Raw genomic sequence first — 27,797 nt, 5'->3', positions numbered from 1 at the left:
CTACGCTTTAAATAGAATAACAGTTACTGAGGGTGAAGATATTTGCAAAATATATTTATGGTTCTGTCATCAATGTATCCATCTTAAGCTAATATTGTTTATATTTAAACAAGTTGAAGTGGTTTTATTCGAAAGTAGGTGGGAAATTGAAACCTGTCTTCACATTCACACTGTTGTAAATATCAAGTGGTGCATATGATTTGACAGTTGCTGTGAGTGGTTGGTGCCCTAGTGTGCTCAATCAGAAATATCTTCATGGTACACATGGCCCAGATTAGATTAAGAGGCACTATATGAATGTATTATTATTATATGTTCTGCCCACATTTCTAATGTTATAAGAATTAACTCAACCTAATAAAATGTACCTTCTGCAACGGATATTTTTTGACATGTTCAACGCCAAAAATTATGTCTTGCATTAAAAATCCATTGTATCCCTTTCTCTCTCCTATAAAACTAAGAACCGCTCTCTCTCTAAGTGTGTGCGCATCTACACGTCTCTCCCCAGTATATTTGCCATTTAGAGGGACTAAGCATTTCATTACAAGTCTACTGAGCTCCCACTGTGTCATTGAAGCCAGAAGCCAGTGTGGCTTTCTTTCTTAGAGATACTAATAACAGAATCAAAGGAGGGAGCTTGTGTTTGAGTGTGCGAGTCTGTTTGTGTGTCTGTATATTCTAGTAATACTGATGTAATCGCAGGCTCAAGCCCAATTAGCCTAGAGGGTAACTCTGTAATAATCCCTACCCCTGGGCATAATGGCCTATTAAAGCAGCAGTGGACAGAATAAATGAGTGTGTCTAAGGAAAGAGAAAGAGAGGGAGGGAGAAAGAAAGAAGAAGAGGCAGGAAATGCGAGTAAGGGAGGAAGGGGAGGGTAGGAGGGGGAGAAATGGAATTAAAAAGGGTCTTTGTAGACAGACTTGTTGAAAATAAAGTTTCATTTCAATTTTATTTTTTACCTTAATGATGAATGTGTTTCAGCATTTTTGCCTCATGTACAGCAGTTGAACTGAAATATTAAAAGAGCCTGTCCTCCGGCACTTATACTAAGTTACACTTCTTTAAACATGCTAATTAACACTTAAAAACATTTTTAGTTAGAATTGCTGATTTGTTTACTTTGTTGACTCCCATTTGTGTGACAGGATCTCATACCTACAGCTTAAAAACATTCATTATGTATTTCACTAGTTGCTTATTAGTGTTGTCGGGCTCAAGACCATGTCAAGACAGAGTCTGTGAGGAGGTGAGCTCTAACCCAGAGGGGAATGTATGAATTGAGACTATGGCCATAATTGTTTTGATAAGATAATGAAGTTTTTGTACAAATCATTGTGGATTTATATCAAATATAAATAGATGTTTAACCCATGTTGCTGTATCACAGAAGATCCTTAGATGGTAAAAATATACAAATATATTAGAATGACAAACTGGTTATAAGGTAGAGCCATAAGTAAAATAAAGCCTTAAAAAAAAAGAAAAAACAGACTTTCAGCCACGGATTGTCTTAATTTGTACCAAACACTCGAAACACCAGCCAGATACACATGTGCAAAAAGTCAGCTCAGCTGTCGTAAGAAATTCAAACATTGCTCTTTAAAAAACCCTAAACAAAATGTTCAACAGTGACAAGCGTCATGACCTGCTGATAATTGTCTTTCCATTATATAAATAGCTGAAGTATTTAGTTTCCGTGCAATGGGTTAATTACTTTTATTAATTATACTGATGATCAGTCAATGTAATACACAACAAAACAGCTTCAAGTTTAACAAATTTAAATTGTGTGTATGTGGGTGCATCTGTGGACAAACTCACCTGAAGACAGGTCTACTCGGTTGTTGCCGGTTGCCTTTGTCACATTGATACGAACTACAACCTTGCTGTCCTCGAGGGAGATCTCCAGCGTGCCATCATCAAGATTGCTGAAGAGGAGGAGCCCGTCGGGGTTCCACGTACGGAACTGGAAGCTCACAGATATTGTGTTGTGATTGGCTCGGCCTGGCAGCTGTAGGAAGCTGGTGGCATTAAAAAAGACCGGGAAAGTGTGGGTCTCCACACAGGAGAAGGACAGGTTACGCTGTCAAGAGAGAGATTCAGAGAGAGGGAGAGAGACACACCAACAAAGAGAAATAATAGGAAGTTATCAATTGGTCTTCAAAGAGAAAAGTCAAAAGCAAAGTTAATCTCTTGAATGTGGGCTTGTGTGTGAAGTTCTTTGAATGTTTTAAATGCCCTGACACTTTAGGAAATCATGTATTTATTCACCAGGCTTTTGTTGCTTTGAGTCTAGCTTTTGCATGTTTACCTTCAGATGTTCCTGACTGAAGCTAGATTCAAAGACTGATGTTGCTTGTGCACATTACAAAAATGTGTCATTTTGGCTCACCCTGTCTTTAAAACCAGGGCCGAACAGTAACCTGGGTGATGTTTGTGTGCTGGAGGTAAACAAACACTATTGTAGAATTTAGGCACTAATTACCATTGAGCTTCTCCAACCTTGTGCTGTTAATCAATTCATTAGCAAACACTCAATGCTGAGCTGCCTTACCAACTAAAGATGATTCCTGATTGCCTCTGCCAGTGTGTGTAGGTGTGTGTGTGTGTGTTTCTGAAATCTGAGAGCAGATCTGTTTTGATTAGAAATGAACGGTTGTGTGAGTCATCAGAGAGAATTAGAGGTGCTGCTTTAACGAACTTGATTAGTGCCTCCATTTGTTCAATCAGTTCACCAGAGATCGAAGGAGATACACTGCCTGTCCACTGTTGAGGGAGAACGGGGAGATGGGGAGACACGAGAGCTCTGACACTCTAAGTCTATTGAGGGCTGTTCAATAACTAATTTTAAGGATGGCAAAACACTTAATATGCTGAAGTTACATCCAGCAGTCATCCAGAGTGCCATGCATTTGATGGGAAGAAGCAAAGCATTTAAGCATTTAATGCATTCCTTATTCTGTTGTGATAGGTTGAAAACAATCTGCTCCACAGTCCTTTGCAATGAAATTCTGTCTGTAGGCTGCAGTGAAATGGCAGCCATGATATCAAGCAGGAGAACAAAGACAGGAGGCAAACACATGGAGGGGCCACTGATGGGTCAGCTGTATCTGATTAATTATGAATCTGTTAAACTGTTTTGGTACAGTGAATAATTTACCCCCTCACTCAGGTCAGATACAAAGTTAGTGTGACAATAATGAGCATGTTCGGCATTCAGCTGCCTTTATAAGCATGTTATTTCAAGCTTTTTAAATGTATGGGTTTGAAACGGAGTTGTGTTTATATATATATGTGTGTATATGTATATGAGAGTGTCTATGTGGTCACACATGTGTCACTTACAAAGCTGGAGGTGTCTAGCTTCTTTCGGCGGGCCAGATCTGTAATGTTGTCTCCATTGTAGTTGATGCTCTCCATGCAGCCTTTAAAGTTCTTCCTCCCTGCTCCCACTGGCTTCCCACTGTATGGCATACCCCCAAAGCTCAACTAGAGAAAAACAGAGGAAAAAAGAGACAGTATGATTAAGACTACCATAGATTAGCTTCTTCCTCTACTGCTAGGTCATTGCAAAAAGCTAAATAAACGTAACATTAAAATCTATTCTGGCATTATTGCTTGGCCATTCCCCCACAAACAGGGATTACAGTAGCAACAGAAACATTTCTAATAAGGAAAACAACAGCAACAAAAACTAAAATAGGTTTCATAACAAAGACTACAAATAGACCTGCTAATGTTCAATTTCTATGGACATTTTCATGTCATATCAATCATCCATTGTGTATGGTAAAAAGGTCTTACAACTGGGGAAGTAAAATACATACTTTCCTTTAGTGGAAACATCAAATATGTGTCAAATTGACTTAAATGTCATAATAGTCACATATAGGTGTGGTAATAGGTGTAACTGTGTTAAAAGGGCCCATTCTATTTGGTTGTTGGATAAGAGGAAGACCAAGAAGTAAATGGCATAAATATATATGCTTATGACACATACTGCAGTGCCACCTTTGGGCCAGTTGTTAATGAATGCAAAGATGGATGTACCGGGTCTGATCCATAGTCACGCCTCTTGATTTTATATACATGACAATTAGTGTCAACCCCAAACTAAACCACAATATGTTGGGTCTGAATTGCAGGGGTAAAACAAATCTAATATCACATTTCTTTAACAACACACCTTGATATCAGTATACTATTGACATATACATTATATATATTTACATTAAGTGACTGCTGGAGCAGTGGGAGAAAGCATTCAAGGAAGAAGACAGTGGTTTGTGTGGGGAACAGATGCGATGAGAGGAGAACTGAGGTGAGGAGCTTGAGGCTAATAAACAGGCATCTGGTGGGAAGCGCTGAAGGACACAGAACTGATGAAAATGTAAACTACATTTTCATATTTTTCTACAGTTGTACATGTGTTTTTTTCTTCTTTCAGACGTAGCTCTGAGGGAAGCCGAGATGATGAAGGGTGGTGTGCAATTACCAGTCGATATGTGTCTGTTTATCTGTGTGTGTGTGTGTGTGTGTGTGTGTGTGTTTGTTTCTGTCTGTGGTGACGCTCCAGTAGTCTTAGTAATTACTGCCAAGGGTAGACACAAATGCACCCGGATATTTAGTCTACAGGCTTAAATGGGAGCAGAAATGTACAGACGTGCGCACACATGTCCGGAAAGACGCACACACAGACACACAAACAAGATGAAGTGTGTGGACTAAGGGGAGTATAGTGGTACACTTTGAGTAAAAGCTGGAAACAATTTTGCTATCTGCAGAGAGACTTGGTCAGGCTGTAACACTGCCGGGTTCCATTCAGGGTTCACCACATACACACATACACACACACACACACACACACACACACACACACACACACACACACACACACACACACACACACACATACAGATTTCCCTAAAGATCCTTTAACTCAACAACTTCAATTTAATTGGACTGTGGTTTGTCCTGCCCCATTTCTCAGTATCCTACTTAACAATGGAACAGATCAGCTATATAACCAATGCCTGCTAAAGGTCACATGCTCACACACAAACATATCAATACACAAACTCACACAAACACATGCATACACCCATTTACAGTATGTATTCACCGTACACAGCTACACATACTTGCACACGCTCACATTACACACAAGTGCATTTATACCCATTATGCATTCCAAAATCAATTTCCTGTTTTAAGTATTATTAGCTGAACTCTTTGCATTCCATTACTGACTGACATTAATTATGTGTGTTTCATGGATTATCATTATAGCACAGAGTAAAACCAATATCTAATTTCCTTTGTGGTATCAATGCATTATACAGACAGACGAGGCCAAGGTACCACCAGTGATAAGCGGTTGTTTAAAACACAGCTGCAAAGTGCATGAGTAAAGTGCATAAGAACAGGTAGAAACACTGGGATAAAAAGAGGCTGAAGAAAACAAACATCATCATCATAAAGACTATTAATAAGTAAAGATGAGACAGCCCTGTTAAGACTCCCAGCAGTTTGGGCAGGGTCAGATTTATCTAAGAACACTCAAGGGTCCTAAACCAGAATTCTAACACAGTTATTTTCAAGAGGACTAACATTCATCTCCAAACATTAGGTTTCAAAATACAAATACAAAACACTCAAACATTGATGAAATGAAGCCTGCAAGCTAGTTTAGTTCACTACTACACTCAACATGGCACTCAACATGGCATACTCCTCTCTGTGCAACATATATCCAACACATCCATAATATTATCGCAGTGTACTTGAAGTGTCAGTGCTGCGTCGCTCCCACTTTATGCTACTAAACCTCCAAAGCAAGCATCAAGGAGGAAGTTAGTATTTTTGAGTTTCCTTGAGAGGAGTACTGAGGTCAGAGCTTAGAAGCCAAGTATCAGTGTTGTACATATTCTGTATTAACATGATAATCCATTCCATATGAGGTGGTCCATTAACCCAAATATGCTGCCATTGATAGAATGAGCAAGCAGCTGCTAGCATACGCTGCCGGTTATAGTTGTGCATACTTACTTGTAAGTATAAGTACTTGCTAATACTCATCTATTAACCTATATTTATTTAGGTTAAATTCAGCACTGCACTGCATGTGTATAATATCGGTTTCCAGTTTACTTGTCAAATATTTATTGGTTAACTATAATACAAAAATAAAAATAAAACACCACTTTTTTCACTGCTACAGTACACTATTCACACCAAAAGCTATCTTAGCTTATGAGTTGACTTGGCTAACAATAACTCGTTCTCCCATATTAATCCGTGACCCTCTGCATTCACGCCACACATATGTCTACTAGTCAAATTTCATAATGTTTGCTTACCTGCAAAAATACACACACAAAAGACAAAACAGTACATTGTTATGTTTCTGTCCATCAGTTTGTGCCAGTATACTGGTAACAACACTTTCCCAAGTCTTCTCCTTTAATACTCTGTTTGTGCGTAAGAAACAGGAGTATAATAACTATTTTTCAATAATAATACTAATTTATGTATTAAAGTAAATAAGACATTAATTACCTTACCTGAGGACCTTCAACTCAGTATTTGCATTTGCTAATATCAGCACACGGCAAATAATGCATCTTGCCAAAAGAAATAATAAATGTAAATGTAAATGAATGTCATTATTGGTAAGACAAAGCCTTTAATGCGCCTATTGCAGATTGTACCTTAATCACATTAAAAGTGGTACATTTTGCAGTAGATGCAAAAATGTGCAACAACCCGAAAAGGGCCAAACACAACATACATGAAGGGTATTTTGTGATTTGGTAGTTCTGTGGGCATACGCCACTGCCAACTAAAACCACCAAAATTGCCTTATGTTGGCAATAACAGGTGGCCTGAACAGGTGGAACCCCAATTTCATGCCAAAATTAGCCCCAGAATTGCACTGCGCCAACTAATCAGCATAAACACAGCCTCAGCTGCACCACCCATCCACCCTGGCACCAGCAGGTTTGTTTGGAGCCAGGAAATTACCAAATACCGCCTGAGGAAACTTGCAAAAGGACTGCATTTGCGCTACCGCTGGGTTTGCGCCTTTAGGAAAATAGGAACCTGTATGTGACATAACCTAGGGCTTAATAAATAAACTTGACTTGTGCTTCTCTATAGTGCTTCTCTATAGTTAAATGAGAAACTAAGAGCACATTGTGACAACCTGCTATCAGTCTACTTAACAGATGCTTTGCTGTTACAATTAACAGTTCTAGTAGTTCTTACAGTAGCCAGTCACCTGAATAACAGGCAGCTGCTCTGGATTGACAGACAAATACAATCATTCAGGCAAAGCTGAGGTAGCTGAATAAATCAGCTGACATTTTAGTCATTAACTCCTTCCATGGTCTACCAGTTCTTTTTTCATAATTGAACTCACCTGTGACTGTTTATCAATGTACAACTGTGGAACCATTTGGCACCCAAAGGTTTTATTATTAACATGATGTCAACCTGATATGTCTCATGAAGAAAGAGATGAAGTGCATGTTTAAGTAAACATGCAGGGTATAGCTGTAGTTTTGCCTAATATCACCTCCTGTGTCTGTGACTGGACACGTATGTACATTATTATGGATTGATTCCTTAATTTATTTCAAAGGGGAGAGAACCATTTTCTGTCTACTCTTCACATTCCTGTCTGTATACCTAGTATACTTTGCTTCTCACCTCATAGTCCAGATCGAGGTGGTCAAACTCTCCGTTGGTCCTGAAGTGCTGAGTGTGTCTATCCAAGGTGAAGTTGACATTGCGACGGTAGCGTTCAATCACCACTGAGTGCCAGTGATTGTCATCTAAGAGGCTGCCGGTGGTCACAGAGGTATGACCCATGATAGAGCCATACTGATTACTGCCTGTAATTAACATGTCATAATAATATAACAAAAACACACACTGGACACCAAGCCAAAAATTAATTAAAATTTGTCAGATATAATATGTGTGAACAACAGTTAAATATGCTTTTAGTCTGAAAGCTAAAGAGCAACACTTGAAAAATTAAAGTGGTTTTGATATTCTGGGCAGCTTAACAAAGAGCAATGAATACAAAATGTATTATTTATTAATGTATTAATCTATTTCTCCGGCAGGGATTTGCTAAAAAAAAAAAAAAAAAAAAAAAGAGGCAAGAAATGATTCCAGTGCTTCACAAAAGGAAAATCAACAACACTTTGTCTATGAAATGTATACAAGTTTACAGGTTGATTCAAATTTACAGCACATAGCACAAACTGAACATTCTGCTCTGTGCATTTGTTTGTAAATTAAGTCATCCTTATACACATTACAACACCTGACATTTATTTAAGTGTAATTATACAGTAAGAGACCTAATTTAGTTGTAACACTGGGTACTTGAATGCATCCCTGCAGTTGTTTCTGTGCTGCAGTAAGGCATCCTTAAAGGTTACACCAGTTCTTTCAGCAACACAGCTGGTCGACAGTGAGTGATACTCCACACGCTTATGGATTGTTGTGGCTGTTGTTTACAGTGTAAAGGGTAGAAAGCTGTGCCTGGACCGTTTATCTTAGCTCCAAGATACTGTTATCTTGACAGACACGGCATAAATTTTGATTAGAAAAGCTTTGGATTATTGTCAAGCCTATAATAATGGCATTATTCTTTTGACTTGTCAAGTTGCTTCAAACACAACCAGTGTAATGTAGCTGTATGCACTAGACTGAGTACGGCACGGTTCAGGAGGTAGAGCGGTCGTCTAGTAATCAGAAGGATACTGGTTTCTCCAGAAAGAGTGTCAAAGCGTCTTTGAGGAACACACTGAACCCCTAACCACTAATAAATGAGCAGGTTGGCACCTTGCATGGTAGCCCCTGCCGTCAGTGTATAATTTATCTAAATAAATGCCTTTAATTTGTTGCCCACCCAGGTTTATCTGCAGCAGCAGCTTGGCCTTGCGAAGCTCCAGGGTGATGTAGTCTCCCTGTTGGCCTTCCCCATGGAGAATTACACCCTCACTCTCTGATGTCTTGAACCTCAGTGCAATCACATCCTTAATGATCTTCATCTTCTTCACCTGCACAAATGTCAACAAATACCAGAAACCCCACATGCTTGTTTAACAACACAGGTGTTTCAATTTTGTTTTTCTCATTAAAAAATGTAGGGAAAAAAAAATATGAAAAACAACTTTCCCATCATTTTTTTAGGATCCAACCTTTATGTCCTTAAAGGATATTGATAGTATGACTTTTAATTGGGAGGTTTAGTCAAAGTAAAGAATATCAAGGTAGTAAATCCAATACCTTAAAACGATATGAGATTACACCCTGTCCATCAAAGTTGATCACGCCCGACCCTAAAAAAGACAGAGAGAAACAATAGAGATACAAAGAGAGAAAGAATACACAGAGAAACACAAGAGAGGGACAAGAGGAGAGAGACAGTAAGAAACAGAGAGAAAAGGCAACATTGAAAGGGATTAGTGAAATACAATGTGTGTGCAGATAGGGATAAATCCCTTATCCCAAACTGAGAAAGTGCATTCTAAAGCATACACTCTTCAATGACTGGGTCCATAAACTGTCAATGACTGGGTCAAGAAATCCATATTTAATCACAAAATCATTACAAGCTGACAAAAAGACATTTACAGTAGTGACAGTAACGCTAGAAAGCTTATTCAGGGGTGCTAGTACTCTGATAATGATGAACAGGTGAACAGGCAAAGGACCTGTGGAAATGTAATATCTACTGGCCGTACTCGCCATCTGAATCTGAAAACTGTACCCAACAGGCCTTTTCCCAGAAGGCATTTTGACTTGTCACAGTATGAAAAGCAAAGGTGTATGTAATAAAATGAATGATGGCTGAATTCAATTTAGCTGCTTCTGTTTCAGAGTCCTGATATTGCACATGCTGACTCACTGTAGTTGGCTTGCTGGGACAATTGACAACAATTGTCTAATAAACTAGAACTGAACACACCTTATCTACAGGTATAAAATGCTATTTAACTCCAAATCATATATATTTGCATGTAACAATGAAGGTTTACATGCAAAAAAAAAAAAAAAGGGGGGGGACAGAAAGGAGACAGGCAACAGGGTGGAGGAGATTTTCAGATCTTGAGAGGAGAAATAAAGTGTGGTGCTTGAGGCCCTCTTCAATCTTACTATCATCACCCCAACTGTTCAAGTGGTTAGAGGAGAGTGTGTGTCTGTGCGGTGTGATTGGTTAGAGAAGATAGAGTACAGGCTATGATAGGATAACAGAGCTTGGGAATGATCAGATCATCTTATATGCAGACACACTCATGCATGGTCACGCCGTCCCTCAATCTTTCGTGCTCTCTTGCTTTCTCACTTATATAACACACACACGCACACAACTATGCCAAGCCTGTCCTTTAATGATAAACACCTGCAGAGGGGGGTAGGATAAAATTGCATCTGTTTCCTTTGTTCCAACTTCAGTGCTTCCCAAATGATCTCATGCTGTCGCTCACTGGGTGGAAATACAACTTTCCATCTTTCCGTTGCTTTACTCGTCAGTGTTGTTCTCACACTAGTTCTTGTTCTCTCGCTTCGCTTTCATCTGTCTCCATTTCTCCCCATCTTATTGTATCTCTTCTTTTGCTTCCCTTTTAAGTTTCCCTTCTTTCTTCCATCACTTCATTTGCTTTATCCCTCTTTCTCTCTCTCTCTGGCCTCTCCCCCTGTCCCTCTCATCATCTTCTTCTGTCACATTTATGGTGGAAACTGTGGTGGTAGTTGACAGTTTTCCAATTGTTTTATGAGATATTGCAGATCTAGGTGTGCTGCTCAGAAAAGGGTTTCCAGCGCAGCTGAGTGCTTGATGTCAGGAGGGAGACTTTATGGAGGATGGAGGGCTTTCCCACCACCTGCAGACCACTGTGAGATTCAGAGAATGAAAGAGAAGGAGGGAGGGAGGGTGACCCACTGAGAAGCAAAGTAACAGGGGACGACTACTTGGTCTCTAGCCAGGGCAGCTGTGATGGCATGCACTCAAGATGGCAGAGGTTTCCAGACCCTAACCCAGGAGACAGTGCCATTCTGGAGCCTGACCCAGATGGTGGTGTTCCACCAGATTTCCAGAGATGTGAAGCGATAGAGGGTGATTGAGATGGAGATGGAGCATGACAGCTAATATAATTTTAAAATGCATAATACTAGAAGTTATTACTTATCAGGTTCTTAAAATTAGAAACCGATTTCAGTGTATCACTGTCACAAGGGTGACTGTTTTTAGAAAAACTATTTATGGCTGTTTATTAAGTGAGATACTACAGTTGAAATCATGATGAAAATTCAGACTGAAGTAATGTGCACTATATATTCATAATCATTCTCTACTTCAAATGGCAATAGTATAGTATTATATATAGTATACTATTCTACATGTTTAGTGCACATGTTTTCCTTCAGATCATCTAAATGTGTCAATTTGTACAGTTTGCAACAAAACGACAAGACCATATTAGCCAATTAATCATTTTCAGTAATTTTTTAAGAAACAAAATTCTCTGATTTCTGCTTCTCAAATATGAATATTTTCTGGTTTCTTTAGTCCTCCACGACAGTAAACTGAATATATTTTGATTGTGGACAAAACAAGTTACATTTGAGGGCGTCACCGTGGGCTTTGGGACATATTTTTTACCATTTTCTAACATTTTGTGGACTGTACAATAAATCGATTAATCGTGAAAAGATAGACAGATTAATGGATAGTGAAAATAATCGTTAGTTGTAGCCCTAATTATAAGACAGCAAGGGGAATGACAGTCTGCACAGCCAGAGAGAAAATGGCAGAGAAAGGCATGATTGACCAAAGATGACTGAGAACTTAATGAATCTAGGTGCGTGTGTGTAGTGTGTGTGAAGTGTGTAGGCCCAAAGAGCTGACACACTAAAGAAAAAATATATAAACTCCTATAATACAGAAGTACTATACCTCTATGTTAATTATGGAGCCATGCAGGTCCCAGTACCCCCCGAGTACTGGTCCCAGTACCCCCCCCTAGTACTGGCTAAGATCAGTTTGGCTGAATACACACACATCACTGCTCATTATTTTTTGCAAGCCAGTGTTAAGCAATATGGCAAAATCCAAGGTGAACTTATAATATAAAATTGTATCCATGGCAACATGTGTCGTTTGGCAAGCAGCAAATTAGGTGGCTGTGAGCATGAAAGCAGGTCACTCACAGAATGACCTACCTACACTCAAGGATTTGGCTTTTCATTAAACTGGAAGTTTGTGTATAGCACTTTGGTAAGATGAAATAATGACATGTAAAATGTCACTTTACGATCTGGTGTAAATTGTGTCAGTGTTTTTGATATTTTATAGATAAAATATAAATAGATTTATCCATAGTGGAAAGAACTGTTGGCCTCAGCTCTGTATTGTAACACTGTATAACCCCCCCCCCACAACACACACCCCCTTTTTCCATATTTATTGCACTCCTGACTCTGAAGGCTACAATGATGCTCTTTTAGCTGTTTTTCTGGCCTCAGTCCTGCTACAGAGAAATATATGCTATCCATAAACAAATGTACACAAGTGCATTTCTTATATTTGACAGCTGTTGATGGGGATATGTCATCCTGACAACAGATTTAGATATTATTGGCGTAAAAAGGTCACAGGTTGAACATAGATGTGGTATGTTTGCATTCTTTGGAAATTCTACTTGCGTGAGAGTGATTTGTACAGAAAATTAAATTTGTACTCTCTGTTTCTGTCTGACTCCCCTTTCTCTCACATACCAGCTCTACTATTTCCTGACTCATCTATGAAATAATTGATTTTCTGTTGATCCTTTGTTAATCAAAATGGAAATGAGCATGTAAATTCCACAGCACGGTGGATCATGACTCCTTTATAGCCTCTAGCTCTGGCACATACACATACACATACACATACACACACAGCCTTTCATTGCTCAGTCCTAGATGAGTCATAATATGGCATTGCATTTAATTATCATACATTTTCAAAACCCAGAATTATCATCTACAACCAACATATTTGGTGATTATGCTGGGAACATAACATCTATATTTATCTGCCTCCTTCTCCTCCTACTACTTCTCTTTTGTGCCTTCCTTTTTCATCCTCTTTTCTTTGTCGTTGCCCAACACTGTACTTCTCCTCTCTTTCATCTCTGGATTGGGAAGCAGGAAAACATTTACAAGAAGTTGATTCTAAAAGAATCAGAGAGTTGCGGAGTGAAGGATGGGTAGATGAACAGACAAATGTATGAGTTCTCATTTTCTGACTGAATGCTGAAGAAAGAAGCAGTGACAGCGTAATCATGAGAGAGCACCGTGGGCTTCAAAACATAGCTGACAGACAACTCTGAAAGATGATGCACCCGAACAGGGGTGTGTGTACATGAGTAGGTGTGTGTGTGTGTGTTAGTGTCTCTGTCTCTCTGTGTTATCTCTGATATTCCAGTAGTAAGCATGTGTTCACCCGGATTGTGTATTTATTATGCGTCTCATCTGACAGATGTCAAGGCGTGGTGGACAACATTCATATCTGTCAGAAAAACACATAAAACTCTCAGTGCTTATTTGGCCTAGAAATAGATATGTTCTTTTGATAGCATTGTTGTTTACCTCAATCAACCAAATGGTCCGTCTGTCTGTTGAATGACAGGATATCAAAGCCAGAAATGTATTTCTATAATAGTCTTATTTTAATAGAAGAAAAGAAAGCTACAGTAGAGAGAGCCCACATGATCTATTTCATTATGATTTATTTCACACTGGTGAAACATGTGGGAGTTAACCACAATCCCAGTATTCCCCTACTGGCCTACGAGCAGCTTCACTGGAGCTTGTGCTGGCTGAAGTCATGTCAATTCAGGCAGGAAAAAATGAAACTTATTATCTTTTCCTGCCCAGATTTTGCTAAACCTCTAAGTCTAATTCTACTGTAGGGGGATGTTGGAGTGCATAGTCTCTGTTGTACTGTATCTCTTATTATGTGCTATAGGGCTGGCTGAAGGGGAATTTCTGATGGAGAGAAAATTATTTATTCTGCAAATTAATGGGCCCCTTTTGAAAATCAAGTCTTTACCTAGTTTTATTTCCCGGGAGCTGTAACCGGCTACAATATTATTTTAAGCGATAAAACCTCTTTTGCATCATGTGGAAAATGGTTGGACAGCAAATCATAACCTAAAGAGATGAGATGACATTTTAATGTACAAACCTCCTATGCATTCAGATGGCAGTTAGAGCCAGTAGATATTGAATTTCAACAGATCCATTGCAGAAACATTCGTAACACCTGCCACACTGTTTGAAGACTACTGACAAGTCAGTGGGGAAGTGGCAGAATAAATAAATTACATCTACATCAAATGTAATCTTTAGTGATTCTACTTTAGTCAGTCTAAGTATACTTACTTTTACATTTAGCAAACAGAGTGATGTCAGTGTAACAAGCCAACTTGGATAAAACCAAATTTACCAACTTTTCCTGTTGTTTAAAATCAACTAGAAACCGTTTCAGGTATATTACTCAGTTTTGTACGTAAATTTGACAAATCTCTTTTTCTACTTTCTACTTTCTTCATTCTGTATGTTGGTGATTCTAATATATGTGTTGATTTATCTGGTATCTGTGTGTATAGATACTTGTTTCTATGGACTTCTAACCCACATGACGAAGGTCCATCTAGAATCAAAACATTGTCATTATTCAAAAAAAGGTTTGTGGCAGTGTGCAGGCTTTATCGTTTTATCAAAGTTACAGCTCTCATAACCACTGATGCTTGACAGCCAGCTTCACCGTTCTGTACGGTATTCATCGTCCCTACATGTCGTTCACTAAAGTTGAGAGAAATATCTTGTTGAGTCTTACTCGAACACGATGCTTTATACTGTAGCTCAGTCAGGGACTTGGCTTCGGAACCAGAGGGTCACTGGTTGAACACCAGCATGGACCACAGTATGGAGTGTGGAATAGAAGCTGGAGAGGTGCCGGTTCCACCTCCTGGGCATTGCCAAGGTGCACCTGAGCAAGGCACCGAAGCCCAACTCTCCCAAACTCACTCCAACATCTTTCTGCATTTGCATGTATGTAAGCGCTGTGTGTGTGTGTGTGTGTGTGTGTGTGTGTGTGTAGGTGTGTGTGTGTGTGTTTGTATTTCATGTGTGTGTAAAAACATTGAGGTGGAAAAAAAAATAATCCCCATTTGGGATTAATAAAGTTAATCTTCTTCTATTTGGATTAGTATAAGTAAAAAAGTTGCTCATAAATTATTAAATGATCTGAGCAGGTCCTACACTGACTGCTACCTGCCTCAAAAATAGCAACAAGTTGACTTTATTTAAGCACTAAAGCAGTCACGTGTAGCAGAAGTGAATTATTTCCTAGTTAAAGCTGTTTGTGAGTGCAGTTGGAATGGGGCCCTGGGATGTGTATAAACTTAGCGTGGGCTGGAGTTTGGTGTTTTATTGTTCTGTGCATAAACATATGCATCTCTGTGTTTGTGCCACATCTTGTCATCCTTATCATTACTGACTTGCTTTTATTTTAACATGTGAAGGAAATGAAACAAGGGAAATATAATGAAAGGGGTGAGGGCTGACTGGAATGCAATACACGCCCTTGTATTCATACACACACACGGACGCACAGACTCAGACAGATCCACACACAGTGTAATCGCATCTCCAGAATGAAAGATGTACGTGTGTCATTTCTAACAGTAATTTATGCAGAGCCTTAATTGAAAATTGTTATCAAAATCAATTTGGCAGCCTTTAATAGGATGAGAGCAAAGAGGCTGCAAGAGAGTCAGTTCCCTGGATGATACATTTGTTAGAAAGTGGAAGACAGTGTGTAAGTGTGTGTGCATTTGTATGTGTCTGTCAGTCTGTAACTGTGCTTTGCATATTTGCGCACATTGAGGTTTTTTGTGTGTCCAGGAAGGTTTTCACTCTGAGTTTGTGTTTGACTGAAATACAGAATTAGCTCATAATGAAGAAAAATGACGTGACTGGAGCTGACAAACCATCATTAGGCTCTTCCCATGGAACCATAATTATAAATGTTAATAGTACTTGTTGGAAATACTTATGTATGATTACTTACAATTAGTAAGTAAGTACTGGAGTGAATAGATCTAGTTACCTGTTGTTACCTGTTGTAAGTGAGTGTTGTAATATCACTGACTCCTGTTTGACACAAGCCACCAAGGGACTATAAATATGCAAATAAACAGCAATATCCTTTGTATTTATTTGACAATATGTGAAGATTACAGATTTGACACTGTATGTGCATGTGTGCGTATGCATATAAAACAGAAATATAAAAGAGACAGTAGAATAGAAACGCAGCAGGTGGGCTAAAGACTAAGATTGTGCGTGTGTGTTTGCCTCAACTCACAGTAGGAGCAGCCATAGACTTCTATGCGCAGACCAATCCGTCCTTCCTCGCTCCAGTCCAGCGGGACGAGCCTGAGGAAGCGCGCCACGATTCCCTGCTGCAACTCGTGGCGAACTGCGCTTTCCGAGTTGGAGTTCCCAGAGAAGGCCTGTGAACACAAGCACACACACACACGCACACGCACACACACACGCACACACACACACACACACACACACACACACAATTAAATTAAATACATCAAAGCCACAAGCCTGCAGTCAAACAAGCAGCTTCGGGACTAGGAGCAAGAGTATTTGTTCCACTCACCACATCCTGCCCTAAAGGTGTGCACTCACAAAACATACAAAATAATTATTAGTCTACATATCTAATATGTCCGCCATAAGACAATCTGACCGCGGGGGATTTGAGGAGGAAATTGCATATTGTATTCAACCCGAAGTAGATGTAAGACACTCCTTGCTCACATGATTTCATATTAGGCTGATTTCTGGGTCCCCAAAGATTCATGGGTGCTTGTAACTCTGTTCTACACATGCAGTTAGAGCAGTCGATGAAATCTCAGCTTCTCAAAAACATCATGCTGAATTGTCTGTGAACAAATAAAAACATGTACAAAGCTAGTGGGAACACACCGTTTCTCAGCAAAATTGTCCAATGTCTGTTGATTTATTTACTTTTTACTATTCACATACAAAACAGCATACGAGACACTGGCTTGGGATTTGTGTAAAATCATATCAAACCAATGCACCTTTCTTATATGCAGCTTCAAAGAACAAGTTTAACCATTTAACTTAACACTTAACTCCTGTGTTTAGAGCAACAACATGGTAGCCATTTACCAGTGATGCCAACAGAGTTCCAACAGTTCTTTAGAAATGTAATGGCATTGGTACACCAAAAGAACAACACTTACTGTGGGCAGTATAAAAGCATTCAGTAAAGGCTTAATGCATGTAGGAATGGGACCACAATATGATCATGATCTGGTCATTAATCATTGTGAATTTTAATTATGTCTAGACAATCGTTAAAATCCTCATGTGGTTTGACTTGAAAAAGTTGTCTAGCTTGCTAATGTACAGTCTTTTATGTTGAATTGTCACAGGGAGGAGATTGCATTTTTCCAGTCATTCCAAAGTCTGAGACTGAGGGGCTAGGTTTGCCCGTTGTATCACAAAAAAAATCTCAAATGGATGTGTGGAAACACTTCCAGCCTAAAGACCAACAGTGCCTAAAGGTTTCTTAACCAAATGTTAGGTAAAGTGATTCCTGTATGTTTTATGCATATCTTGATGATTATTGGGGTAATGCAGTACTTCATTGCGTTAGTTTCATTCTTCTTGTGATTTCATTATGACTGTCTTCATTTTTGCATTGCTGTGATACCAAACACTCAGGTATTGTATAAAGCAATGACATGGGTACATCTTGTTAGAGACGTGTAGCTGTATAACTACAGCCTGTACTGGATGTGTTTTTCTTTACTCAGTGGATGTGAGGAAAAATCTGTTTCACAAAATAGCACCTACCAAGAGTACAATGTACTGTTTTACATGACCCTTTATTTCAACTCCTTTCATCTTGTTTTCTTTCTTTCACTTCACATGATTGGGAGAACCACAAACCACCTACAAATCCACCTCACCACAGTCCCTGAACTATTTCACTTCTGTGCTTTCCCCTCCTCTCCGAAACAAACATACACACCACGACTACTGTTCCCCGTGCTTTTCTTGTACACACACGCAGAGAACAGTTGGCACGAACCATTGGGGAGAAGCATCATTAATGGCCTAGCAGGTAACTAGACGAGAGCAAGACACTAGACAGCCATGTGTTATTCTAGATAAGACATGAAGTGGGCAGGGCAGTGGATGAGCGTGGAGGGAAAAAGCTCTGCTGAGACGCTCTGCTTTGAGCTTACTCCCTCAGTGACCCAAGTACGTACCCCTGAAGATATGCTATCTGCAAAAGAGGAGATGGTCAAGAGTTCACACTAAGCTCAGAGCAACTGAGCTTCCTCTGTGGCGAGGGAGTAGACATGAGGTGAACAGTGCTTCCATCTCCTTCGTGCCTTTCACTCACTTTCATTTTTAATCTTTATTTATCCAGAAAAGGTTAACTGAGTGCACAAACATACACACACACGCTTTTTTATTAGTGCCCTGCTTCACATTCACACAGCTCCACATGACTCATCGGGGAGCCCTTCAGTATACTTTAACTGCAGCGTCTACTCTCTGCAGGTGCACAGGTCCTGAAGATCTGGGTTAAGTGACTTGCTCAAGGGCAGCTGGGCTGTTTTTGAGGGAAATGAATGCAACTCGCTCATATTACTGTATGTATGTCACCAGCTATAAAAAATAACTTTTTAGATAATAGAGGATAATAGATTCAGCGAAGGGAAACCATTTGTCAACCAGTGTCAACTACTTGGTCTAACTCTTTATTTTCTGAGTGGTTTTAAAGGATTTAATCAACATATTCATGTTCATGAACATATAGGATAGCTTGGCTTTGTTAAGATTTTGACTTTTCCCTGCATACAGCAATTCTCATGAGCTCATTAATGTTATTTCTCATATTTCTGCATGCAGTTTGATATGTATGATATATATGTCAAATGGTGACATTAGCTTTCCTAAGTTCATGGATCTCTATGAGATCAAATAGCAGCCCAACTCAAGTCGAGTAGGAGAATCACTGTAAAACCACCAGACTAAAACAATTAACAAATGAATAAAGGCATAGAGACTTAAAAAAGAATTACAAACTTCACTTCTGGTATACAGTGTACTTCTGAAAATGTTTCTTTCTTCCTCAGAGCTGCAGAAAGTGTATATCCCTACTTTTAAGTGTAGGAGTTGAGCTGAGATAAATTCGCAATTTAACATACCTTCAAACTGCACGCCAAGACATAGAAAGAGAATTTGGAAGAAGAAATACTGGTTAAAAATGTCTTAAAAACTTAAATATTCCTTTAATCACTGGGGCTAGCACCACCCTGTGGAGTTGTTTGTACATTTCTTGGATTTTCTCTGCAAAACTCATCCCTCTCTTCTCTTTTTCCTGTCAAATCTTGTAAATCCTCCCTTACGTCCTGCGCTCCTCATCAACAAGTTTGTCCTTCACTATTCAGTTTCCAAAATGCCTGTGGTCCTGGCTCAGGATTTACTGCAAAAAAACCCAAATGTATCAGTTTGCACGGAGGAAGCACATATGCAAACACACACAGACACACAATCGCCCACACAACACCTGCCCATTTGAACCTTTCTGCAACGTTAAAACGTGATATCACCCTTAAGCTCATTTCATAGTTAAAATAATAATAAAAAACTCTGAATACAGTATATCTACTGTGGACTTGATTGACTGCGTGCAGAAGACTTAACTTCTTTTTGTCCAGCAGACACTTTCCTCTCCCTACTCTTGTCAAGGTATAAGAGTGAGAGAGAGAGCGAGTGAGAGACAGAGATAGAAAGACAGAGAGAACAAAAACATTTTTCGTCTTCACCCAAAAGCTCCATCTCCCCATCCCGATTTTCCAGCTTCCTCCTTTTATTTCTCTATTGTGTTCATCCTGCTATTCGGCACTTATCTGTGCTTGGCTGAATGAACAGCTCAATTCAAATGCATTACTATGCAGAGTGGAGGGCAGGAGGCAGGATAGGGAAGAGAGGAGGAGGAGGATGGAGAAAAAAGTTGTGGATGCTGAACACCTCGCAAAAGTCTGCCTAGTCAACCATTTAATTCCCTCTCCTCCAAAGTCAAATCATTAACCAGCAAACCAATGAGTAATTGGGAATGTGTGTGTGTATGTGTGTCACATCATAGTGAAAAGTGTTAGCGTTTATTTCAGCGTATGTGTGTGTAAGTGTAACTTAAGAGCTTAGACACTTTGACGTTTTGTTTAATCAAGAACTGAGGTAATTTACAGCAACAAAGGCCACAAAGTGCTTGAGGCAACTTTCAGTTTTTACTCAGCGTCTGTGTGTGTGTGTGTGTGTGTGTGTGTGCGCACGCAAATGCTTTTATAGATTTGTGTGTTACTCTCCAAGTTTAGGCCTAAAATTGATTATGCTATGTACGTCAGACTACTTTTAAAGTGTACTGCAGTATTCCATCAGAAAAATAAAATAAATAAGAACTTGCACTTGGGAACCCATAGTAGATTCAAACAGAAAAATATTTACTTCTGTTTTCGTACACGTACAAAGATATGCATAACGTTTAAAAATATTAAAAGCTGAACATGTTGTGTAAAAAGTTTAAAGTTAGCGAGGAAAACCTTGGATGAGAATCAAAACAGTGCAGCGCCGTCACGCGATTTTAGCAATCTGTGAGATCAGTGGAGGAAAAGCAATGAGGGAAAACTTGACTTGGAAAACAAAAATAATGAGGCAAACTGAGAGACAGTCAGTCTCCTTGTTGGGCATTTGGACCACCAGAGCTGCTGTCATTCAAGAAAGAACAAGCCAATCACTTCACTACAGCTGGTCAACAAATACTCCTGTGGTCCTCTCTGTCTCACACACAAACACACATCATCCCCGCCATGTAAACAAGATACACATGCATGTTGGCATGCTTGCGCCCATACACACGTCCTGGCATTCATACACAGCCATTATTTACTTGTTCAGCAGCTCTCCCTTCTTCGTACACCTCAGTCACTTACTTATTCTCCCTGGCTGCATGTTTTTCATTTCCTGAATGTGCATCTGTCGTTTCTGTCTGTGTGTGTGTTTGTGTGTTTCTCATTTGACAGCCAGAGATAGGCCTTTCCAGAGAAGAGATCTCCAGATACTGAGAAACAACAAGTGGAAGCTATTTTCTGGGGCTTGCTTGTTGCAGCTGGACCCGCTTTTAGAGCAGCCCAGAGTCGGTGCCATTGTGTGCGTGTGTGTGTGTGTGTGTGTGTGTGTGTGTGTGTGTGTGTGTGTGTGTGTATTTGTATGTGTGTTCCTTCCTAACAGAGGCAGGGGAAATCAGTCCGGCCTGGTCTGGTCTTTTGTTTTTATCGACAAGTGTACAGGACAAAACAGAAGGGCCATAGAGAAATTTGTGTTTCTGTGAAGCCCTGTGGGTGGTTGTGTTTGTGTGGGTACGTGCCAAAGAAAACAGGACAAACTGTAGTAATGCTAAATTGAAGTTATGAATCTTTAAACTGTAAAATAGAATAGAATAGAGTAATTTTCTGTTGTGTACGTGTGAATGCCTAAAACAAAGGCTTATTGTATTGAAAAAAAAAGCAAGTACATTGCTTTTAGTACAGCCTCTGATGATGTGTTGCATGACGTTTTAAAAGAGAAATCCATTGTAACTTTTAAATGTAAAATAAACTTCAGAGCCTGCTGTGATCAATTCAGGTCTACTACAAAACTGCACTACACCACCACTTGTACCATTAGACGAGTTACCTCCTCTGTGTGGACATGGCTTTGTCTGCCCTCTTTCCAACAAACTAAAGCAGTTTATGAATCCAAAAAGTGCAAAATGTATCAATCTGACACCTTGTGCCTCCCATGGTTGGGTTTATGTTATTCAGGTCCCTTCCCTGAAACTATATGTGGCTAAAATACAGCAAATGGGAACAGGCCTTATACTGAACACAGGAAGTTGCCTCAATGGGAGGCATTCTTCATCTCCTCTGGCTTACCACTTCTTCACACTTTCACATAGAATTAAAATTCTAAGCTACACAGTCAATCAAGCCTCCCACTAGGGGTGGAGACCACAACCAAGTTCTGCTGCAGGGAGAAGCTAAATGGATTTTTGAACTGGGTCTACAGCTCCAGACGGGCTGAATGAGGAACCTGTGCTGTAACTTTTTTTTATTTTTTTTTATTCAATTTGTTTTTTGCATAGTTCTGATTGTGTGCTGTCTCTCTCTTCTTGACAGTTTCTTGTTATGAGTAAAAGCATCACCTTTACTAATGTTGATTCTCATCTTCCTCTGTATGTATCTAGCTTTTGATATCATTTATATAATGTGGTCTATCAAAGTGGAGAGCTCACATCATTTCTCCTGTTTCTCCTCTATTCCTATTTGAGGAAGAACCCTGAGCTTTAACAGTACTGCATATCTGCATGTGTCATTACAGCCGTTTACTGTGTGTCCTTCTTTTGCTCTGTACGCTTTTGTTGATTTCTGAGCGGCAAATGCTTTATTACATATTTTTATTTGTTCGAGCAAGGTGCTTTCAATGGTCTTTATGTTATTTTATTGGAGCTGCCACATTATTATATCCCTTTGTATCCATTATAGCCATGTGCCGGAGAGTTGCTATTCAGTTCAGTCTCTCATTAACTGCTCTCACCTGCTAAAAGAAGCTGCTAAAGAGCTGGTAACAAAAGGAACTGGAATCTTTTTCTTTGCTTCACATATCTTATTAGCTGAAAAATGAAGAACACTTCCAGAACATTTCATGCTAATACGTTTCCATACACTTACATTTTGGCTAATTAATTACTGTAGAGCAATAAAAAAATAAGTGCTTTGTAAAAGTCAAGAAACATTTAAGCATCTCGCCATCGTCAGTATTTCCCCCTTTAACTTCCCTAAATTATCATTGGTGTGCAAAATATTCCCCCACACTGAATTAAATTTTACAGAAAGTCAGACAGACACACACAGACACACACACAGGGAAATAATAGAGCTTTAAGAGCCCATTACTCAGCCTGTGAACATTTGGCACCTTCTCTCCCCTCTGCTCACCAGGGACCAACACTGATAGAGTGAACACTGCCTCCCTGGCTTTGCTATAAAACCGCACACACCACATGGAGCTAAGTCGCCGTGTTTGTGTGTGTGCATACATCTGTGCCTTTATACTAACGTTATATGTAAGTGTGTTTTGACATGATGTTTGAGGGGGCCGGCATTTTCACTCTCATTCATGTATGACTCCTCTTCACGCAGCACACCGCCTACAAACCTAGAGCTTTGACATTAGTTGGAAGACGCACAGAAACCATTTGGAAAGAGGTAAGATCTATTCGGCAAAATGAGTCAGACGACAACTCATCAGCAACAGTCTTGTGGACCAAATAAACAGCCTTTAATAGAGCCCCAACTGTGCACTGATATGAAATGGTTAATGCAAACCTTTTGATAACACGATCATGAAACACAGAGACAGTCAGGGAAAGGTGTAATTTGACTAAACTGTTCAGTGCCATATCTTATCCACTGACACACAAGTACAATGTCATGTTCACAACAGTACTATTCAAATTTCACATCAGCCACTCAAGTTACAGGAAACTTCTATGACCCACTGGGAGGTGTCCTCTCTATCTATTTCAATTCATCACCCTCATTATTCACACTCAGCAATTTTTAATTTCCATACAATTCTTATCTGGAATGGAGTGAAGTGACATTAAAAAGGCTGACGTTCAAGCCCTGTGAAGTCACTGCAGCGGATCAAGATACAGAGCCGAAAGTTAGAGAAGACTTTTTATCAATGTAGTTGAAAAAAAGACAGAAAAGTCATATCCATGACTGCGAGCAACACGTTCCTCTGTGGTCTGATTAGTTAAATTCCAAAATGATGAACTTTAACGCTTAATGTAGTAATTAATTTACATTGGCAAATGGCAGCAGTAGCCGCCGTAACTGACTGTGTGCATGCTTTCATGCATGTGGGTGCCTGGTTACCTCTTTTAGCAATTTATGCGCTGGGTCAATATGAGCCAGGATCAAAACAAGAGAATAATATCTATTAATACACACATCAAACTGAATGCTAAACCTCTTAAAGATCTTACATTAATATCAAATGAGTGCACCTCATTTAATGTAAATGAATCTCCTTTGATCCTCTTCAGCTGGCACCAGTTGCTGTTTGGGTGGTAGGTATGGATCGTCTCCATCTGCGACCCAAATCATTACATAGTGTCTTGGAAACAACCAGCTTGAGTTGAATCATGCATGATTGAACATATTCCTCTTTACATAATGTTTAGTAATGGGTCCTTCTCTCCAGAATAATTAGTAATCACTAAAAAAAAAAAAAGGCATTCAGTTTGTTTGTTTCTCTTGTGTTACTGGTGAAAGCAATCATTTATCATTTGAAAAAATATTTCCTTCCATAGGGCATCTTCTATCATGACAAGGACAGTGTCATTTATGTGAAGCACCACTTGGATAGAATTACTCATGGTGTGAATGTGGTCAACCTGACAACATAGCAGGAGTATGAAGGTCTGGGTGGAATATTGGGCTGGTTGAATTGATTTCTAGATGAGTTAGTGAAAGGCTATCATTATTCAAACATCTGACGGCTTTTCTTAACAGCAGTTACACTTGACATGGTTGCAGTCTATGTTGTGCAGCTTTAATTAGAGCAAATATATTAGTCAAATATTTCTGTTTACATAATGAGTCCCCGTCTCCTACTCCTGATATTATCACAGCAAAGCTGACACTTCATTCTCTCTCCCACTCACACAAACATGTTTTTTATTCTGAAGCTTCAGAGGGAAAGGAAAATGGTCCATGCCGTAGTCATGCCAGACTCATCATAAATTAAGCTTAAAAATATCAAGGACATACAAGGCATAGTAAACACAAAGTGAAACTATAGTAGCACTATCTGCATGTGGAGCACCCCCCTCCCAATCACTCAAGTACAGGCTGACATTTAGCAGGCTGCAGATTCAAGTGAGGTACATTTACATTAGATTTTCACATCAAAGGGGTCTCCCCAGAATATTTGGGTGTGATGGAGCTATGTACCTATTTCAAAAAAGTGCAATCCCAATAAAGTGTGTGTAAATTATGCTAATATATCACAAAAGCCAGCTGTCCCTGTAGCCCAGTGGTTGACACTTAAACCATATAACTACACACCAGGGAACTTTGTTTTAATGTTACACCCCTTTCTCCTTTTTTCCTTACCATTTTTCTTAAACTATCGTTGTCTATTAAATGCAGCAAACGAAGAATGAAGCCTTTTCATAATAAAGCCTTTTTAATCATGCTTTTATTCTTCTATTAGTGTCTAAGACTATAGCCTGAGATTCGTTTTAACGGCAAACTAGTTTCCTGCATCTTCATATACACCCCACTTTTATGAGCACTATAATACATATGCAAGAGGTTTTGAGCACTCTTTATCTTTGTTGCTTTAGTGCTGTCTCTCTGGTTACTTGCATTAATGTTCACTTACTTTCCTATCTTTCCTCCTAATGTAAGCCCCTCTAGATAAAAGTGTCAGCCAAATGCCTAAATGTGAATGGAAATGTATGAGGCACTTCATGTCTGTATTAAATCAGATGCAAAAACGTGGAGGTTTAAATCTTACAGCTGGGAAAAATCACTCAAGTTCAAAAAGTCAGCCCTGTGCTTTCATTTCTCTTGTGGCTGTTCTTTCTTTTGCAATCATTTGACTGTGAAATATCACAGATAAATAAATTCAATTGGTGGGAAGTCACTGCATTTGCTGCAGTACAAGTACAGTTTTAGAAATGTGCGCTCATATTTGTACATGATTGTTTCTGTTTTGGGAGACTTGATAGTTTCAGTACTCCAAGCTGTACTTCCTCTTTGTAGGCCTGCCTCCAGGGATGGTCTAAAGGGAGTCTCCAAACTCAGGGACTAAAACAATCCGTCTGCCATACGGTATTGTTTTGTCTCTAGCGATGAGGAAAAGTTGACACTAAAATATCAGTGTATTTGGAAGAAAAATTGTTCAATTATGCGGTGGTGGAATAAGATATTGTCACTGTTTTGAGGCAGAATATAGAGCTGTGGAATCAGCGTACGGAGGCGGTCCCCGGAGCTTCGTTCACAGTGTTCGCAATGAGTTCTGGTTGTTGTACGATTTTACACTTTAGGATAATATATAGCCTTTTTCTCTTTTTTTTTTCTTGCCATAAGGCACCACATTTGGAAATAATTGCACATTTCTACATACAGTGGGTGACCTAGTTGAAAAAATTCCTCTTCATAGGCTACTAGGACACCGGGAAATAGAAGTGTTAATCTCACAACATGAAGATCCAAAATAGTGATAGCACTACGTGTTGGATTAGTAGGCCTGTCAGAGTTAGGGGTAACTATAATTCACTTGCCTCACGCCTTATGCCCTGTTTTTTTTCCAAGCATGGGCCAAAACGGCTCACAGGCCAGCTGACAAGATAACAAGGTCACTAATGTGTTTCCAAGCACAGAGGCTTGAAAAATGATTTGGGTCCTATGCCCCATGTTAATCTCAAAGATACTTTTTCTCTGTGATGTTGATTTACAGTGAAAGATTTTGTGTATGACTTTTTTTTCTCCCAAAGTATTATTTTGTTGTGAGGCAACTGCTGTTGTGCCATTCTTGTTGAATATTAGCAACATGTGGAACATTATCATATACAGTACAGTACAGGTGTAGCCTCCTAGCTTACACTTCCTCTGACCCCTGAAACCAACAAAGACACACACATGCATCATTTGAATGCAATCCAGACCTTTGCTGTCTACACCCCTCATACCAGGTAAAGGCACATACATTATACAATAATTATGGAAAAGAAACCAGTTGTATGGAGGCGGTTTCGGGTATACCATATTTAAGAACTGACCAAAAGTCACATATAGGGCGATTTTTCTTTGGTCCAGTAAGAAACATTATTAACATGTCCCCTTTTGATCCAGTATCAGCTCAAGATTTGCAGCCCTGGCTGTGCTAGTTTATTAGATACATACATTACTGTCAACTGACCTGGTGTACATGCAGCTTTAAGCCCCTCAACCACATAAATAAATAGTGTGAGACAGAGCCTGCTGGCATTATCTGAATAAGAGTTATGGTAAACAAGTGTGTGAAAGTAAAACGTGACTTAAAATGTTTGTTAAGTTAACTGAGTTTTAATGTGCAGTCAGACAGAAAATGTTTTTTTTTATTTCTGTGCTCTCACAGAATTTAATACACACCACATTTAGCTTTTAATGTTCCCACTGAGACACATATTAAATCATGATGCTGTGGCTATGGAATCAAACTCTGACAAAAGACATTAAGATGATCACTTGAAAGGTTTCCAAGATACACATTTCAATGACAAATTGTTACCTGTCACTGAGTACTCAAAATTTTGTGTCGTACATGTTGTACTGTAATTTTAAGTTGTGAAGGTTTTCAGAGAGCAATTCGGCAAACAGAAAATACATTTAGTTAAAGTACCCTGTGGAGTTATCATACTCAACAAACACTGTTTTGTTGTCAGTGTTTACCAAATCATGTTATATGTATCATTAAGGTCTACTGCATTTGTATCCTGGTAAACCACAAGATACAAATAATATGGACCTGCTAACACATTGCTCTACGGCACACAGCCC

At 39.3% G+C, this 27,797-nt stretch overlaps 1 protein-coding gene across 1 annotated transcript in view; it reads right to left on the bottom strand.

The window, feature by feature from the left end:
- The window catches only part of cntnap2a (contactin associated protein 2a), a 314,052-nt gene that overhangs the window by 128,220 nt on the left and 158,035 nt on the right, over window positions 1-27,797 (bottom strand). The window contains exons 4-9 of the mRNA XM_051410449.1: window positions 16,445-16,592; window positions 9,313-9,365; window positions 8,933-9,083; window positions 7,717-7,901; window positions 3,352-3,495; window positions 1,828-2,089 (exon numbers count right to left, since the gene is read on the bottom strand). Coding sequence (XP_051266409.1) covers window positions 1,828-2,089; window positions 3,352-3,495; window positions 7,717-7,901; window positions 8,933-9,083; window positions 9,313-9,365; window positions 16,445-16,592 — 943 coding nt within the window. The remainder of the gene's footprint in view (window positions 1-1,827; window positions 2,090-3,351; window positions 3,496-7,716; window positions 7,902-8,932; window positions 9,084-9,312; window positions 9,366-16,444; window positions 16,593-27,797) is intronic.

Source organism: Dicentrarchus labrax, unplaced genomic scaffold (genome assembly GCF_905237075.1).
Source record: "Dicentrarchus labrax unplaced genomic scaffold, dlabrax2021, whole genome shotgun sequence".
Taxonomy (NCBI): Eukaryota; Metazoa; Chordata; class Actinopteri; family Moronidae; genus Dicentrarchus; species Dicentrarchus labrax.
The sequence above is the reverse complement of the archived record's forward strand: the minus strand, read 5'-3'. Positions and strand labels throughout refer to the sequence as shown.